Here is a 20,104-nt window from a genome sequence, read left to right on the forward strand (position 1 = left end):
TTGAAAAGGTGTTTTTGAAATGTTGTAAATTACATTAAACCCCTCCAGTATGCGACTGCAATGTGTCTGTTGGGTTTCATTTTTCAAAATTTGTTTTTATTAAAAAAGTAAAATATTTTTGCACTATTTTTTTTAAATTACTTATTTTTAAAATTTTTGTAAGTTAATGTTTACAAAATTAACTCTCACTATCTTTTTAACATATCTACTCTTTCAAATAAATACCTTAACTTACTAAAAAATCATAAATGACACTTTATTGAATCAAAATTTCTCTTTTAAATGTTTTTGTTTTAAGTGTCAACCAAACACTGAAAAATAAAAACAAAAATATTTTTCTCTATTTAAAATCAATTTAAAAGAAAAATATTTTTTGTGTAAAATATTTTATGTCGAAAAAAACGGAGCCTTAATATATATATTTTTTTCATATTTTAGTTAAATTTTTTATACTTTTAAATGCATCTAAAAGTTTAAAAAAAAAATTGACTTAAAATCACTAAAAATAAATAACAATTCAAGTAAAAATCTATGTTCATTTTTGTTCGAATTTTTAATTGTTTTTGGTGATTTTTTTTTCTTTGGTTTAAAACATTTCAAAATATCTGAACAGCGAGGTCTTAAAAATACTCAACAAGAAGAGTAATTTTTTTTTTTCTACCTCAAAAGACATTTTTTTTTTGGATAAATAACTCAAAAAACCTTTTATCCTATCGTCCACGAGACTGAGCAAATATAATTTTCTACAACACTACAAATCATACTTATAAATTCAAAATTTACCTAGAAGAGTAATGTCATTTTTTATAATGAAACATCACAAACTAATCTAAGGGTGGAGAATCAAAGGATGGAGACTTTTCACGATATTTCTTTCATGAAACCTAACATGACCCTTTATTTATTTTATCCAAATTCAGGTCAATGACTAAAACGGTGGTAAGTTTTTTCTTTTTGTTCTTTTTTTCCTAGGTAGTAGGTACCTCTTAGATTCAAAGTTTGTTCTAACAGTTGGCACAAGTGATATCATACTCATCTTTCTCTCTGTGTTTTTTGCCTGCTGGGAAAAGGAAGGAAAGTAAAGTTTCCTTTCAGGACCAGGGAAGGTCAAATTTTGGACAGGATGTTATTTTTCGCCTACACTCCAGTTGAACAAGATTGAGCACTTACTATTATTATTATTTTTTTAATAGGTTTCAACCAACTCAATTTGATTGTGTATCACATTTTTTTTAGTCACCCTGAAATCAGCTCAAACAATAGCTCGAACCATCCAAATGTGAAGGTTTATTACATGGGCCGTCTCCATAAATTTTTGCAACTGAATAATAAATTAGACAATCAAAGGGGCAACAATAGAGATACAGCAATATATACTGAAAAGAATCTTTTTTACATACTTTTTCCTGCTAAGTAAGGATTAGTGAAAAGAATTAGCTTTAATAAAATCATCTTCAGGACCAAAACATGGCATTGACATAGCAATGCAAAATCTACAAGCCTAGCTCAAAGGCGCCTTGAATATCCAGAACCTCCACACTTCTTGCAGAGTATCAATCCTGCAGAGAGAAAAGGGTTAAAATAGAAGGATAAAAAGAGATGTATGTATCCAATAAGGAAAATGCCTTGGACCCCCAGTGGGGGTAACCCCCACCAACCCCACTGATTTTTGATTGGCTAAAAACTTCTTTTTTTTTTTTTTTTTTGACCTTGCTCTCACAGCCCCCCACATGGAGGTGGGGGTGCTGGGGGTCCCCAGCAGTGCTCATCCAATGATTTCCTGGACATTCCGTACACACACATTTATACTCCTGCGGTGTGTGTAAACCTCGATGGGTGTGCAGTTAAAATTGTAACAAGTAACAAATTTTGATTTGAATTTGATCCGGGCAATTATACGAGGCAAGAATTCTGAGCAGTAATACGAGGCAATAAGTTACAGGCTTACATTGGGTATTTTGAAATTTTTTTAAATATGAGACAGTCCACACCAACCCAGGTGTGGCTTTATATAATAGTAGATAGATAATAGTATAGAAATATATTTATATACATTTTTTGGGTAAACATTTTTATATATTTACAAGTCACTATATCTCTGAGGAAATTGATCTTCATAGCTACAGGTTCAAGGAACATTATCATAAATCTAAACTTGAAGTCACAATCACAACGATAAATTGGGCATCATTTCAAACCATTTGAGTCAATTAAGCGGACATAATATCAGCCTGCATGTTTTGGTTGAATATTTGGGTTTCAAAATGGACATGAATTCACTCCATCATGCTTTACAGGGCATGTGAATTGACATAAATTTGATGTAGAATAAGTCATCATCACTATTAACAGAACAATCATTTTACAATAATAAATTAAGACCTTTTACCAAAATATGTAGAATGATAATTTAATGATCCTTAAATATCAATGCAGCAATTCCATTTCCATGGGATGCTTAAAAATCCCCTTGGGAGTTTACTGCCCCTACATAGATAGAGAATATTGCTAGCAGACAAAAAATTCGTGCACAGAAAAATATTCAAAAAATTTAATGTGTGGTCTAGATTAATTCAAGATGTGGGTTTCACCATACAAGAGTTAAATCTAAACCTGTGTGTGCATGGATTCTGTGAACATATCGTTACTGGCAGATAAGATATCTGAATATACCTGCGCCCTTGCAAACTCGACAATCAACCATGCCTGTTTCTTGCTTCATTTTACCATCATTACAAAAGACACATTTCGTCCCACCTATCCATCAGCAAAAAAAGAGCCATTAATAACTTTATATTTTCCTCTGTAAATCCCATTAGATAATTCAGTAGTCACTGTAATAAAAAAAAACAAATACAATTTCCAATGCAAAGTGGTGGATAAGCCCAAGTTACAGGTTCAATTTTGATGAAACAGTTAGAGCCCTTGAGGTACGTGCTTGCATATTTACTATAAGTAACTGGGCTTAACAAAAATAGGCACTTGAATGAATAGCCTAGGAGAAGGATAGAGCAGAAATTCATTCATCTTTCAAGAGACAGCAACAAAGAAGCAAATTGTCATGTAAAGTATAACAGCCCATCTATAATCTTAAGGGACCGGCAACACAAACATTTCCTAGATGTTGAGTGGAAACTACATCAGAAACATTGAATTATAATGACCAGATGGCCAAAACTTCACTCAAGGAGGATGGGTTATTTTTCTAAAACTTGTTGTTTATGTTTGGTTTGAGTTTGGGAGATGAGTTTTAGAGATAAAAAGTACGAAAAGTTGTTTGGTTTGGTTTTTTTCAAAAGATGTTTTGGAAAATTATTTTGAGAGAGAGTTTTGGAAAAAGTGATTGATTTGATGTGTATGAGAGAGAGATTTGTTTGGAAAATTTGTAAACCAAACAAGTTTTGGGAAAATTTTTTTGGTTTAATTACTTTTGAAAACTTATTGGTAGAGAATTTTTCCCAAAAAATTTTGGGAAACACAAACCAAACAAGGCCATTATTTTTGTTTATTTTTATCATCTTCCTTAACATGTTTATTGCAGTTGGAAGGCTCTTTAATTGCACTTAAAATAGTAAATTGTTTGATTTTCTTTTCTCCAATTCAGAGGTATTTATTCTTTGTGTACTTTTTGAACTCAAATTAGCAGTTTATCTTACTATTTGCGTGAAAAACATTTTCTAATGGAAAACATTTTCTACAAAAAAAAATTTCCATAAAATATTAGTCCGGAAAACGTTTTCCGCCTTTTAAAAGTAGAAAACATTTTCTGTTGACTTTCGTTTTCCGTTGTACCAAACGCCATAAAATACATAAAACATTTTTTAGAAAAATTTGTTTCACACAAACAAACAAAGCATTAGGTTCTTTTGGACTTCATGGATACATGAACTCATAAATGCTAAAATCACAACAAAGAACTTAAATAATGTTAGAATTTCTCATCTTTACCTTCACCTACTCCACTACACACTCCACTTCACCTACCTCCACTTCACCACACACTCCACTTCACCTAACCCACTATCACCTCCACTACACCTACTACCACATTTTCTTCTATATATAGATTGTATAGGAATTGTAATTTATCAATCTTGTAATATATCAATAAATATCAATCAATAATACATCATTTTTACATGGTATCAGAGCGATAAGATTTAGGCATATACTCCTTTCTTTCCGGCGGGCAGCCGGCCGGCAACCTTGCCTTCGCTGCCCGCGGGAGTTTTTCAACAACATCACCAAACCAAACACCAGAAACCCTATTCTTTATCACTTTCTCTCTCTCTCTCTCTCTCTCTGCTTCTAATGGACGGAGGAGCTCAGTACAATCCTCTGAAGAAGTGCCTCCAGAACTCCCAGAGCCTACATTGGGTATTAACTTTGCCCGAGATGGGATGCAGGAAAAGGATTGGTTATCCCTTGTTGCTGTCCACAGTGATGCATGGTTACTTTCTGTCGCCTTCTATTTTGGTGCTAGATTCGGATTTGATAAAGCTGACAGGAAGCGACTTTTCAATATGATAAATGATCTTCCTACAATATTTGAAGTTGTTACTGGTGCTGCAAAGAAACAACAGAAGGAGAAATCTTCAGTCTCAAATCATAGTAGCAACAAATCCAAGTCAAACTCTAAAGTGCGGGGATCCGAATCTCAAACAAAGTTTTCAAAGCCACAGACGAAAGATGAAGAGGAGGGTTTGGATGAGGAAGATGAAGATGAGCATGGAGAGACCTTGTGTGGGGCGTGTGGGGAGAACTATGCATCGGATGAATTCTCTCTCTCTCACAGTATCACTCTCTTTCCTTTCTTTTTATTTTAATCTTCCCATTCCCTTTTCTCCTTATTATTCTATCCTCTTTTCCATTCTCCATCCAAAACCATTATCACACATCCACCGCCCATATCCCCCACTTTCTTTATACCCATCTTTTCTTTTATTTTATTATATATATATATATATTAAAATAATCACTCATAACATCAAACCCCTCTGCTGGTTCCACCCATGTGAGCTTGTCCTCTCTTATTATTATTATTATTATTATTATTATTATTATTATTTTAAAAAAAAAAAAAAAAAAAAAAAAAAACAAACAAACAAACAAACAGGCAGACGACGAACTTGCACAATAGACTCATTTTATTCATATCAGGATCAACTCCGATCACCATTTTACACAAAAAAAAAAAAAAAAAAACAAAAACAAAAACAAAAACAACAACAACCTCATCCACAGGCGGAATTTTTTCTCCTCTACTCTACTGCAGGTCTCTTCTTTTTGCCTCCGTCCTGGACAGCCCTTGCCGGTGTTGTCTCCATATTTCCCACTCCACTGGGCATGATCACTACTCCCTGCTCCTCCACTGCAGCATATGGCGGCCCTCCAAATCGGAACATCACGGTGGCCTTCCGCTTCAGTTCCTTATTTTCTGCCTTTAGCACACTGATCTCTGCTCGCGCATCCTTATACATGCGTTGGAGCAGAGCCAGCTGGGAATTTAAATGCTGCACCTCATTTGTCCTACTCTGCAGCCGGTTCGACAAATTTGTGACCGCCGTCATGGTTTCCACTTTTTGCTCCACCGACCGCATCGGAAAGTTCAATGGAGCAAAACCAGAGGTGTTTGGTTGAGGTTCACTGGCCCCCGCACCAGTTATTTCTCTTGTGGGCTCGTTCAGTTCTGGAAAGAGCGTGAGCAGGTTCTGGGTAGCTGGACGGGAAGAAGAGGCCATGTTTTGGGTTGCTAAGTGTTTCAGAGTAGGGTTTACAGTGTGTTTCAGACTGCCAAAATTTAGAGGTTTCAAACTGGTTTGCACAGCCTCTGCCTCAACCTTGGTTAAATAGCCAGGGCCGATCCGCGCATCGCGCGCCACTTGCCGACAGACGACAAACGGGCGCGCAAGCCAAGGCGCCCACGTGCCTCGCCATCATGTCCGGCACACCTTTTGATGAATTGGGCACGCCTTTTGATGGCACGCCTTTTGATAAAATTGGGCACGCCTTTTGAGGGTGCAACTTTTACAACGGTCCGACATGACCCTATAAACTGTCCCGACATAGATTCCGGTTAGTTTCTACAAGGGTCCGACAAGACTCTGTAAACTGTCCCGACATTGATTCCGGTTAGCTCCTTTATGGGTCCGACAAGACTCTGTAAACTGTCCCGACATAGATTCCGGTTAGTTTCTACGAGGGTCCGACAAGACTCTGTAAACTGTCCCGACATAGATTCCGGTTAGTTTCTACAAGGGTCCAGCAAGACTCCGTAAACTGTCACAACATTGTCTTCTACAACGGTCCGACATGACCCCATAAACTGTCTTCTACAACGGTCCGCCATGACCCCATAAACTGTCTTCTACAACGGTCCGCCATGACCCCATAAACTGTCTTCTACAACGGTCCGACATGACCCCATAAACTGTCTTCTACATCGGTCTGACACCACCATACAGTGTCCTCTACACCGTTATGACACCCCATACAGTGTCTTCACCAACGGTCTGACACGACCATACAGTGTCTCCTATCCTTTTTTATTTTTATGTATTTTCTTGTTTTGTTACTCTCTCCAAACTCAAGTTGGTTAGTTTCTCTCCTCCTTGAGTTTGCGGGGGGCTGTTAGAATTTCTCATCTTTACCTTCACCTACTCCACTACACACTCCACTTCACCACACACTCCACTTCACCTAACCCACTATCACCTCCACTACACCTACTACCACATTTTCTTCTATATATAGATTGTATAGGAATTGTAATTTATCAATCTTGTAATATATCAATAAATATCAATCAATAATACATCATTTTTACAAATAACATCAACAACATCCTATGAAATTCTGCTTTGTGGAACCTTTTACACACTTGAGGTGGGATAGAAATACAACATGATCGTCAATACCTCATATATCTACCACCATGATTTTTGTTTTTGTGGAATTTCAAACCCAAAAATGCTATAACCACAATGGTAGATGCAATAGGATTGATAACCACACTAAAGTTTTCTGTTTTTTTCTTTTTTTCTTTCTAGCACATTTTAGTCAGGGTGTGCATGAAAGAAGTGTGACATTGTGAATAAAAAGAGAGGAAACCTTAAGCAGGCCACCAAAGCATTACAAAATAATTTAAATAGCATCTATGTAGCTCCTGTCCATTTAAATAAACTATGCCTCAAATATCACCACTTTAGGGATATTCCCTGATGCAAACCATAAAGAGTTCAAGAAAAAGTAAATATAAAGAGGTGCTAAGATTTAGAAGCTCAATGGTTTCAAGTTGAGGCCCACTTGGGACTCGCATGGTTGAGTTTTAGTATCAATGTGTCTAGTTTAAGGTTTAGTATAATGCAAAGAGATTTAGTTATGTTTTATTAAGTTTTAAGAGTTAGGGTAATTTGAGTATTTCAAAATTTTCTAGACATGAGTTGTGCGGTCATCCACAGATTGTCTTGTAGGAAAAGTTTTTAAATTGGTTTTTATTTGGTCTTAGAAAAATAGAAGGCAAAGGCTAATTTCCTATTTAGGAATCTTAGTCCTAGATGGTCAAAGAAATGTTCGTAGTCTATATAAGGCAACGTAATGCCTCAATTCAATGGAGTAGATATTAGAGAATTTTTTAGAGATTTTGAATCTTATGTGGGATTGTGCGATGCAATTCTCACCTTAGGTGTGATACCTAGATTTTATCTTCTTTTTCTTCTCTTTCTTCTTATCTTCAGAAATTTTAAGCCTTAAACTCTAGATCCAGATTAATTGTAACCCCTATTAACCCACAAATGTCATAGTACCTTCACCCTAACACTTGGTTTAATAAATAAATAAAAAATACAAAAACCAGGGCAGTATTTTTCACAACACCCAAAACAGCCCCTAAACAGTGTAAAACTTCCCATTTTTTCATGCTTATACCCTTTATTACCTCATATAAATCCTCAAATTTATGTTCTACTAAACATTCAGCCATAAAACCTAATTAAAATCATACCAGAAGCCAAGATTTTCTGCTGCCACATATTAATTTTGGACTCATTGCTAGTAGGCGAGTAATCCTTGTCCTACATCACTCCCATATACTTAAAACCAATTTAAGTGGCGCCCATGTAGCTTGTTTCCATTAAAAATAAACAATGACTCAAGTATAACCACTCCTTTAAAAATAATTTAGGAGACTCCCATATAATTACTATGATTTTAGAATTTGCAAGATCGTAAGGTTGACAAGTGCACAACCCCTCAAATGATAAAATCACAATGACAGGCTAATAGAGTACTAACAGCTTACTAAAAATTTTGCTTCCTAGAAAACTTAAAGTTGCAGTCATTCACATAAAAAAAAAGTGTAGCACTAACTGTCACACTTGTGTATATGCCACTTGATTTCAGTATTTGAGGGTTGGCACCTCATAAATGTGGAAATCAGAATGGCAGATGTAATAACACTGACTGATACACTTCTTTTCTTTTCCTTTTCAGCACATTTTCGGTACAATGTAGCATGGAAATGCATCATCCATGAATCAAACATAGAGAAAGAGGTCAAGCTAAGGATTGAAACAATCTGAGTACTTAGTGGCCTCCTTCAGCTGTGTATGGATTATTGATTTGGGGAAATTTGGAAAGGGAAAAGAAAATACGAGGGAAATGTGAATGAAATACAAGCTAATTTTTTTCTCTATTTCTCTCGTCTTTTCCTTTCTTCTTTCCAAATCCCTACCAAAATCCATGATTCAAACACAACATTCATGTAGCCATCTGTCATTTAAATATAAAACATATTTGAAAATAATGAATCAACCAAAAATGATTAAACTAAAAATAACAATAAGCTCATCAATCAGATTATCAAAGAAAAAAGAGATTACCATTGCCAGCACACCTCCCACAAGGAACAGGATCTCCCTACAAAAAGATCCCACCCATTATTCATCAACAAAACCTAAAATATAACCCTCATTCCTAATATCTACAAACAGCAAGCTTCATAAAATATAACATAAAAACTTCAATTTCCCAGAAAATGTCTTCCAGAAAAGGATTAATTTCTCTATTATCCCCTAAAACCAAATTTCTATTTCATCCCTATACTATGAGTTTCATTTACATAGGAGATGATTCTACACATTAATAACTGTTGAAACTTGATTTCATCGCAAAAAGATCATTTCAAAATTTAAACAACTTACATACACCATACAACCAACCACCTACTTTTCTTATTATTTTGAACAAATTACACCCCATAACCAATTTGATGTATCTTATAATTGTAATTACTCTCCTACTAATTGATGACAGTTTAAAGGATGAAAGTGAAATTAACAAAGCACAGTAAGAGAAGAGAAGAGAGGTTGCCTTGAGACCCAAAAAGAGGGAGAGAGCAATGGCGGCCAAGACGCTGATGGTGGCGAGGAATGTCTGGGTGTCGAGAGGGCCATCGAAGCTGCTGCTCAAAAATAGCAATGGGTGAAGAAAGAGCTTGGTTGGGTGGTGGATGAATTGGAGTTTGGAGGTTGAAAAATAAGAAGCAGTGGACAAGATGGGGATTTCTGGTAATGTTGGGACAACTTGTCCAGGAAGATGATGAAGAGAGCAATGGAATAACAGACTTGTACAAGTAGATGATGATGATGATGATGATGATGAAGATAGAGAGTGGAGTCTATGGAGCAAGGACTGAGAGAGTGTCGCCATGGATAGATAGAGAGAGAGAGAGAGAGAGAGAGAATTGGTAGTTTGTGTGTATATGTGTGTGTGGAGCTCAGCTTCCCAGATTAAAAAGTCAATTTTTTAAAAATAATTAGTCAATTTTTTAATAATACGAAAATGCTTAGATACCTATCAGGTTTATCAAAATTTTTATTAAATATTTTATATGGACGTGAGACACACACCATATAAATTTCATACGAGTCCCATTTTCATGTAAAATATTTGTTAAAAAATTTAATAAATCTTTTGAAGCCTCTAATGTTACTCTTAAAAATAATTATCAAAATTTATACCTTAATAGTAATTAAAGTTGATAAATTTACTATTAATTTGATTTTTTTTTTTTCCAACCTTGATTTGTTATTTCTCCTTTCAAATTATTCTGGATTAAATCCTTATTGTAAAATAAATACTTAATTACACTTTACTATCCCTATAATTTTACAGAATAAATACACTTTTGTTCCTATAGTTTGATTTAAATTTTATTTTATTCCATCATGTTTTAATTTAAACAATTTTGTTTTTATGCTTTAAATGTAATTTTAGTTTGATAATTGAATGAAAATATCAAATTAAAACTAGACTTAAAATATAGAGACTAAATTGTTCTAATAAGGACTAGTAAATTTTAAATCAAATTATAAAAGGCAAAAGTATAATTTATCCATTTTTATGGAATTTTTTTAATCCCTCAATTTTCAATTGTTTGTAAGAGTCAAACCTTTTGTAATGTTATGTTTCCGTCCATTTACAATTTAATGAGATTGACACAAATTAAAGCCAAGTTTGAGAAGTCGCAAATAATTAATCTTTTTATTTTTTTATCTTTTTTTCATCACATCATTTCTTTACTTTTCTGCACACCTTTTCATAAAAAGACAAAAAGTACACTTATTTAAGTCATTCCAAACAACTCCTAAGAGTGAAATGACTAAATGGGATTTTGATTAAAAATATATATATAAAGTGAAATTTTAATAAAAGTAAAAGAGCTCTGATAATATTAAAAAAAAAAAAAAAAAAGATTAATCGCACGTTACCTCCTTCAGATTTATCTCAATAACATTTTACATATAACTTCCTTGCACATTAAGGCCATGTTTGTTTGGACGGACTGGATTAGCATTTTCATGACTAATAATCTTAGGATTACAAATCCATTGGATTATGCATCCTATCTTAACTAGTAGTCAAGTTTAAAATAATTAGTCCGTACTTTAATTATTTAACCACATATCGGATTAATAAATTTATTAGACTATTAATTCAATTCCAAATTCATGTCTACTCAAACAAACATGACCTAAAGTTTCCGGGAGAGATAGTGGCAAGAGCTTCTCTTTATAAGTGATTTTGTTTTTTCGAACCAGCTCTTTATAAGTGATTTTGGGCCGTGCTTTGCGAAAGGTCCATCGACCTCCTTCACATTTTTAAAGTGTATATATGAACTTTTTTTTGTTAGAAGGATAAATTATACTGATACTTTTTTAGATTTATATTTATTATAGTTTCTTCTTTTATTTTTTAAAAATTACATCTTTTCTCTTAAGATTTAAAGTTTTATTATAGATTCCTCCTTCAACAATTTAATTTTTTTAAATACTAATTTTGTCCTCACTAGGTAAATTACATTGATACCCTTCACATTTTAAAAATTACAATCTCCTCCCTAAGGTTTAAAATAGTATTACCAATTGCCCCTTCGGTTAGTATTAGTTGGAAAAAAAATTCATTGAAAAAAAAATTAATTGAAAAAAAAAATTGTTAGTAAAATTTTAAATTTTTCTTTAAAAACCAATATAAACTCATTTTTTGAATTTACATTTTTTCCTCAAATTTACAAACTGAGACAACCATTTATAAACTAAAAAAAAATATCAAATAAGTTTTTATGATAGTTTTTAAATTTTTGTAAATATAAATTGAAAACTGAAAATGAAATGGTTACTAAACAAGCTTCAGATGGTAAAAATGTCGTAAAATTAACAAATAATTAAATAAGTTACCAACGCAAGAAATGACTTATCAAAAGATTCTTAGGCTATGTATAGTTTGATTTTTAGAATTTTTTTTTTAAATTAAAAATTAATCTGGTTAAGAAATAAAAAATAAAAAATAATTATCATTTTTATATGATTTTTATCTTTCGAGTGATTAGAAATAATTTTTTACAAATTAGATTGCAACAACCATACGTATGTATATAACCGGTTCAAAAGTTAAAATGATAATTATTTTTTATTTTTTATTTCCTAACCAAATTAATTTTTAATTTTTAATTTTTAAAAAAAAAATTCTAAAAATCAAACCATACATAGTCTAGGAATCTTTTGATAAGTCATTTCTTACGTTAGTAACTTATTTAGTTATTTGTTAATTTTATGATATTTTTACCATCTGAGGCCTATTTTGTAACCATTTCGTTTTCAGTTTTCCATTTATATTTACAAAAATTTTTAAAAAATGTCATAAAAACTTATTTGATAATTTTTTTGATTTATCAATGGTTGTCTCAGTTTGTAAATTTGAGAAAAAAACGTAAATTCAAAAAATGAGTTTACATTGGTTTTAAAAAAAAAATTAAAAAATTTTACTAATAAATTTTTTTTTCAATTAATTTTTTTTCCAACTAATACTAACTGAGGGGGCAATTGGTAATGTCATTTTAAACCTTAGGAAGGGGATTGTAATTTCTAAAATGTGAGGGGTGTCAATGTAATTTACCCAATGAGGGCAAAATTGATATTTAAAAAAATTAAATTGCTGAGAGAAATGTCTAAAATGAAACTTTAAACCTCAGAAGGGGAGATGTAATAAAAATAAACCTTACGGGTGTCAGTGTAATTTACCCATGTTAGAAATAAGAATTTTGTAATATTCCTTTCATTTCCTACATAGATTTTTGGTTTATTCTTATTGGTTTCTTTATTATTGTGGATTTCTTGCGTTTCAGCCTTTTGGTGTAGTGGTGGCAATGAGTTCGAGCAACTGTGGCAGCGGACGATGTCTTATGTGATAGCGAATGTATGGTTTTATGCTTGAGATAGACCTTCCATCCACATCTGCAAGTAGATCTGTGGTCTTTTCAAATCGCGACTATTTTTTGAGATTTTTTTGTAATTTGTAATAGTTTTTTTTTTTTGTTCTTCTTATACTTTGTTTTTCTTTTAATATATTGTCTATTTTTCTGCTTCTTAAAAAAATAAATAAGTAACCTCTTTTTGATATTGAGTGAAATATAAAAGTAACAGTTTCTATCAAATTTAATAGTACATGTCTTATGCATACTGAATTGAGGGTGATTTTATTTGCACACCCTACTTTGTCTCAGCATACATCGTTTGTGTCATTCAGATATCTATTTTCGAACAAAATACAAATGTTTAGATATCAACTATCGAATGAAATTTTTGCTAAAACAATTGATTTTTATTCAGAAATTGATATTCGAACCATACAAGTGGTGTGTATTGAGATAAAATATAGTGTGCGAATAGAATTACTCCTAAATCGAGTGTCTTACATTGAGTGTCTGTTGTTAGGGTGAGGCTAATAAAATGACACTTTTGCCCTCATTCGCTATTTTTGTTTTTCTTATTTTCTTTTTTACGCCACCTTCCATTCAACACTACATCCTCTCATATTCTCTCTCTATACCCCGGTAGAACCACCATTGGCTACCAAGCATCACTCCTTATCATTTCACACACACACCAATATATATATAAAGGATAGACACTTAAAACAACCCCAACTTTCTCAATCAATAAGCCCAAAGGAGTCAATGATCTACAAATACGTTTCTTAATCACACATGTATTTTGACACACATATGAAATACTTTTGGAAAACAAAAATAAAACTTCTTAATTTTTTGAGAATGTTAGAAGGGTGTTTGGTAAAACTTATTTGCAACTTAAATCAATTTACAGCTTAAAATAAGTCATGTTGGAGTGTTTGGTAAAAATTATGAGGGATGGATTATAGCTAAACTTAAGCCATTTCAGCAATAATCTGTTGAGTTGGTTCCTAGGTGCTTTTGAAAACTGATTATGCACACAGTTGTTTGTTGAGACGTGTAATGACTTACATGCCCCTCAGATATTTCAATTATTACCAAAAACCCACTATATAAGCCTTGTTCTCAGCACTGTTCACTCGAGAGAGAGAGAGAGAGAGAGAGAGAGGGGCAATTTCCGGCGAGGGGCGATTTCTGGCTCCTCAACATTGTTCTCAACTCTTTCTCTCTCTCTCACACACACACACACACATACACACACGAACCAAAGCTCTCTCTCCATCGCGCATCAACGCTGTTTCAGACCGGCAGCTAGGGTTTCACAAACGAGAGCTCTCCCTCTCTCTCTCTTTCTCCATCTCCGTCTCTCTTTCCATCTTGATTTGAAACCAGAAATCATCTCTGGCATTCACTCTCTCTCTGCCGCCTCTCGTACCTGCATCGACGGCTCGCGCATCAATGCCATTTCTAACCGGTGGCTAGGGTTTCGCGAACGAGAGCTTCATGATTGGGATGAAAAATAGAAGGAGAAGAAGGGTTTTGCAAAACTAGCTGGTCGTCAGTCTAAAACGAAAGAGAATGAGGAAGAGAAGAAGGGGGCCGACGACGTACGGATGGAGGAGAAGAAATGGGCCGGCAGTTAGGGTTTTGTAATGAAAAAAAAATTGATTGTTTAATGAAAAAAAAATTGATTATATTAATTGATACTAAATAATAATTTTAGTATTAATTGATATTAATTAATGAAGTCACAATTAATATAAATACATGAATATAATTAAATATGTAAGAAGAGAAGAACAAGAAAGAATAGAATAAAAAAACAATTAAGAGGAGAATAAAAAACAATTAAGAAAAAGAAAAAGAAAGAAGAGAAAAGAAAATAAGGAGAAAAATAAAATAAAATGAAGAAAAAGAAAAAAGGGCAAAAAGAGCAAAAAGGACATTACACAACAAAAGGCTATTTTACAGCTTATTCAACCAAACACTACTCTACTAATTAAATCCATAATCCCACAGTTGCATCAAACAGGTTAATAGTTTATGTTTAAAGCTATAATCTATAATTTGTTAAATCATAATCTATAATTACTTTCCCACAGTTCTACTAAACGGGGTCAGAAGCAACTTCCAACCATATTTGTAAAGTTATAAATTCCAAATGTTTATCGGTTTATCAATAACATTGACATTATAACCAATTTTATGGTGGGTCTTATTGTGCAGAGAAGAAATTTAAATAAAAAATAAGGGTAATATTGACTTTTAACAAAAACAGTTAACAAATGAGGGGGAGCATCTATTTACACACACCAAATACCCTCTTTGCACATCTTTCTCACTACACACACCAAAAAATTTAATTCCTAAGTAGTTTACTCACTACACACACGGTTCATTCCACATTTACCCTCATACACACACACACACACACACACACACACACACACACACACACACACACCTCCCCGACCCCAAACCCAGCTCCCCCAACGGTGCAAATACATACACCCATTGAAGCTAAGCTACATCTTTAACCTTGAGGATATACACACCCATTGAAGCTTACCGTGTGCAAATACATTGAAGCATTCCATCACATAAAAGCTTGCTGTGTGCAACCCAGGTGTGCAAATGCATTGAATCATTTCATCCACGAAGTTGCACCCCATTGAAACATTCCATCACATTTTCAATCCTCATTAGGTGAGTTTACTTTTGAATCATCAAGGTTGAAGATTTGCAACATAGAGTTTTGTTTTTTTCATTTTGAAAACGAACGAAGGCCCACGGATCGTAAACAAACCGTTCGGAACTGGGTTTCCGAAATTAAGGAATTTGTTCAGAAGTAGGAATCCGAAATTGATGATTTATTTCAACAGTAGGTTTCCGAAACTTTTTGATTATTTCGTCAGTCAACTTCCGAATACAATAAATTCAAACAACAATCAACTTCCGAAATTAATTTTTTGTTTCAAATTTCAACTTCCAAACAGTATATATACTTTCAGTATTCAACTTCCAAAGAGTGTTTTTTTTTTTTCTCTCTCTCTCTCTCTCCCTTCTTTTGTGTATTATTTTTACATTTGTGGTAATCTCATATTGACCTTCAATGGGTACTAACATGGAATTGAAAAATGGTATAGCTTTGTTTGGGGATAGAATTAGGGAATAAGAGCATTAGTAATGCACTAGGATCGATTATTTTTTTTTTAATTTTATTTTGTTTGGGTATATTAATTTTTGCAGAGAATATGGATTTTGAATATCAACAACGTGTCCCACCTACTGCTTCAAATAGACGACGTCGTGAATTAGATGTTGACCATGAACGGGGACAAGGGCGTGGGCGAGGACGAGGTCGAGGTCGTGGTCGAGGTCGTGATCCAGTTTCAGTAGAATATGATATCCCCAGTGCCAGTCAAAGTAGAAGCCAAAGCCAAAGACGAGTTGAAGGTGATGATATGCCTGACATTGCTGTGGAGGACGCCTCTTTATCCGATTCTCCTACTGTCCAGGAAGAGTACCTTACTCATGCTTTTCCAAGTGGACCGATTGATCCATCAATATTGCGGAGTTTCAATAGTCATGTGGCTGCAGCTATTTGGCACGGGGAGGTAAACATTCCTCAGTAAAAGTGAAATTCATTTGTATATGAGTTTTTTTTTTTTTTTTGTGTGTGTTGTATGGTAGTTTCTAATGAGATATCATTTGTGTTATAGGAACGAGGGCCCCTAAAGTGTCATAATCACTCTTCCAAGATCCTTGCATGGCCATGGTGGTCAGTAGAGAACAACACCAGATTCAAAGCCATTGTTGAGCAGTTTGGGCTGTCACAGTTAGCTCGTTGCACTTATCCGTTCGTCAACAAGCTTCTAATCTCCAGTTTTGTTGAGAGATGGCAACCTGAGACGAACACATTTCACATGACAGTTGGTGAGATGACCTTGACCCTGGATGATGTTGGCACTATTCTTGGCCTTCCCATTGTAGGCAAATCAGTCAGCGTACCAGATGTGACAGATCATTATGGAGTTACATTACTCGTTTATGGCTTGGGGATTACTGAACGTGCAGCACATGAAGAGGTTTCTTCTGCTGGTGGCAATTCAGTCAGGCTTGACTGGTTGCAAAGTCAGTTTGCTGGTGTCACAGATTCAGACCCCGAGGAGGCTATACAGTGCGCTACTAGAGCTTATTTGTTGTTTTCTGTTAGGATGTACACTCTTTAGTGACAAGAGTGGCGGCAGGGTTCCTGTTGTTTACCTTGGCTTATTGATAGATTTGGGATCCATTCATACTTACGCTTGGGGTGCTGCTGCGTTAGCATTTTTATACAGACAGTTGGGGTATGCTAGCCAGTCTGGGGTTAAGCAGATGGGTGGTTATATGACTTTTTTGGAGGCGTGGATTTATGAGCACTTCCGAGTATTCCGACCTCACCAGAACATGGGCTACAATGAAGACATGCCACACGTGTACCATTGGGCATCTAGGAGAGATGCGGGTTCCTCCATTGATCATTTGAAATCTTTTCGAGCCGAGCTTGACAGTTTGGTGGCTACTGATGTAAGCTTACTCATCCTGAGATAATTTTAACACTTTCCATTTATCTTACCCTTTATATACTTTAATTCAAAAACACTTTACGTTTACAGGTTATTTGGGATCTATACCACAGCTGCAGAGACCGGCATCCATGTAACCCGGTTATGTTCTACCATGGATTCTTAAAGTGCTTAGACGTTGTCGAACCCTATCATCCAGATAGAGTTCTGAGGCAGTTTGGCAGGGTTCAAACCATCCCTGATGCACCGCTAGCTCCTAGTCGTGGTGCGCGAGGCAACATATCCGTACAATATGCAGTCATGTATAGATACTTGGATAGGATCTGGGAGGCTTGGGATAACCACGTGTTATCTGAGCAACGGAGGAGCACACCAGTTCGTCAGCCTTGGGAATGTGTACCGAGTTACATGGATTGGTATAAGAATATCACGCACCTATATGTTGAGCACACTGATGAACCGGGTGTCCATGACCATTAGGATTTCAGCGAATATGCGGATGTAATCTATTATCCTCTCTTATGCATATGTAACTTACTTTTTATTTTCTGATATGTTCCCTAAAATGTGATATTCTTTTCAAATGCAGCATATTGCACATGCACTACAGATTTCACATCCTATTATTGACGCTGGTTATGAGGAGGGGATTTGACATCCTTATTGACTTTACCAAGCTATCGAGAGTATGACGCATGTCCTTGAAAGTCAGCACATTGACGAAGCTAGACCTAGTTCTGCTGGAGGTCGCTTTCCATCTTCGACATTGACATACAGTCGTAGGCCTAGGCGTAGGCATACAGCTGATTCGTGACATGTTATTTTGTTACATGTTATTTTGTTAGTTGATGAATTTTTTTTGGTGTTTTTTGTAAGATGACATTGTTGTAATGGTAACAGTGGTTAATATTTTCTTATTAGAATGGAATGGCAACAATGGTATTGTAATGACATTGTAATGACATTTTATTATTAGAATGGAATGGTAACAATGGTCGTTGATTTTGTAAATGATATTTTCTTATTACAATGGAATGGTAACAATGGTCAATAACATTTAATCCACATTGCAAAACATAACACATCAACATCAAAAACACATCCATTAATTTCTTCCATAATTCTAACATTGTCAAATGCATACATGTGTCATGCGACATCAACAACATCAAAAGTCTCTTGAGTAGCTACATTATCATGAATAATGTCCTTGAAATGTTGAATGCGACGCACATAGGCATCATCCCAGTCGACAGTCATCGTGGGAAAGACCGAAATAAGTCCAAACTGGTAGGATGTGCCCAAAACAAGTTTGTCACAGTCATCGTGGACTCTTCAGACCGATGGCGCTCAATGTAATTATACTTGGCCAATTCACCCAATAAGTGTTGCATCTGTGATCTTCCAGCTCTCTGTACCACCCTGTTTCGATGGCGTACATTGTAAATGGTTTTAAGTGTGCTTACATTGAGGGCATCTCGCTGTTTCAAGGTTACTAGGATTTCTTTTGGCTGAACCATGCTCTGTGACATATCCATTAACAATGTTTTCTCATCCTTTGATAGCCTCCCCGCATATGAATGTCCCTCAAGGTGCTCCGCAGGTAGATGATTATGCAATCTGCATACAACGGTCAATGTCAATTCATCATGTGTAGTAAACCTGTGAGCCTTCATATCAAAAGGACAACCACACTTCTTCGTACTGGTTATTCTTGATGTATTGTTGCCATCATGTTTTAACTTCTTTGTTGCTCTATATTGGCCACTCCTCTCACAAGCAAGACACATCCTGGGTCTTTTTTTTTCCCCCACCATAGTCTGATGTTTTGATTACAATGACCAAACCATTTCTTTTTCCAACTTTACATACCCAGTTAAGCAATTCATCCTTACTTTTGAATACCTACAAAGTTAAATAAATATTATCAAACATTTACATTTGGTGAGCAATTCGAAACATAATCATTATAATTTCGTAGAGTGAACATGTTCAGTTGTGAATTGAGTGGTGTAATCCAACACAAAATCCGCGCAAACCTGATTTCCTTGAGTTGGCACATATTCCTGCATGTTTTGTATAACATTACAAATTTTTAATGGCATTATAAAGATTAATTTGTAATTCGAAACTATAAATTTGGTATACAGTTTGCAAAAATTTTTTTTTACTTCATTCAGAAGTAGTTGTCCGAATTTATTTTCAACTTTCGGAAGTTGAATGTTGTAAAAGTTAACTTTGTTCGAACAACAACTTCCGAAATTAAATAATTTTTTCAGACAACAACTTCCGAAATTTATTACTTTGTTCGGACAACAACTTTCGAAAATAAATAATTATTTCGGTAGTAGATTTCTGAACCAAATAACACAATTCGGCTCTGGTTATCCGAACGACGCTGGGAAAAAAAAAAGAAAAAGAAACTCACATTTCTTTCGCTATGTTTCTCATAAACACTTATTTGCTGATTTTCAGAAAGCAAATCCTCTATACCAATGATGAATGAGGAAGGTTGGGAAGCTATGAGCTTGGACCTTAATGGAAGAAGCTGAACTTTGAGCTTGAAGAATGAGTGCTTTCATTGCTAGCTCAATGGAAGAAGCTGAATTTGGTACTTAATGAATGAGTGCATTCACTTCTACCTCAATGGAAGAAGCCGAACCTGGACGAGCTTCAGCTTCAACGTGAAGTCTGGATGTGTGCATTGAGACTTTTGAATTTGGTAGATGTCTAAAATAGTAATTTCACTTGGGGATAAAATTGTAATAAAATTAAATATCATTATGTG

The 20,104-nt window shown here is 34.6% G+C and overlaps 1 protein-coding gene across 1 annotated transcript; it reads right to left on the bottom strand.

Moving 5' to 3' along the window:
- Nucleotides 1–1,209: 1,209 nt before the first annotated feature.
- Nucleotides 1,210–9,760, bottom strand: LOC145814282 (uncharacterized). The gene is made up of 4 exons (XM_082910928.1): nt 9,370–9,760; nt 8,880–8,916; nt 2,674–2,757; nt 1,210–1,559 (listed from the first exon to the last, which is right to left on the bottom strand). The coding sequence occupies exons 1-4, from the start codon at nt 9,706–9,708 to the stop codon at nt 1,507–1,509; spliced, it is 513 nt and encodes a 170-aa protein (XP_082767054.1). The 5' UTR covers nt 9,709–9,760; the 3' UTR covers nt 1,210–1,506.
- Nucleotides 9,761–20,104: the final 10,344 nt, after the last annotated feature.

This window comes from Camellia sinensis, unplaced genomic scaffold (genome assembly GCF_055761805.1).
Source record: "Camellia sinensis isolate YWXY unplaced genomic scaffold, ASM5576180v1 Unanchor1, whole genome shotgun sequence".
NCBI classification, from domain to species: domain Eukaryota; kingdom Viridiplantae; phylum Streptophyta; class Magnoliopsida; order Ericales; family Theaceae; genus Camellia; species Camellia sinensis.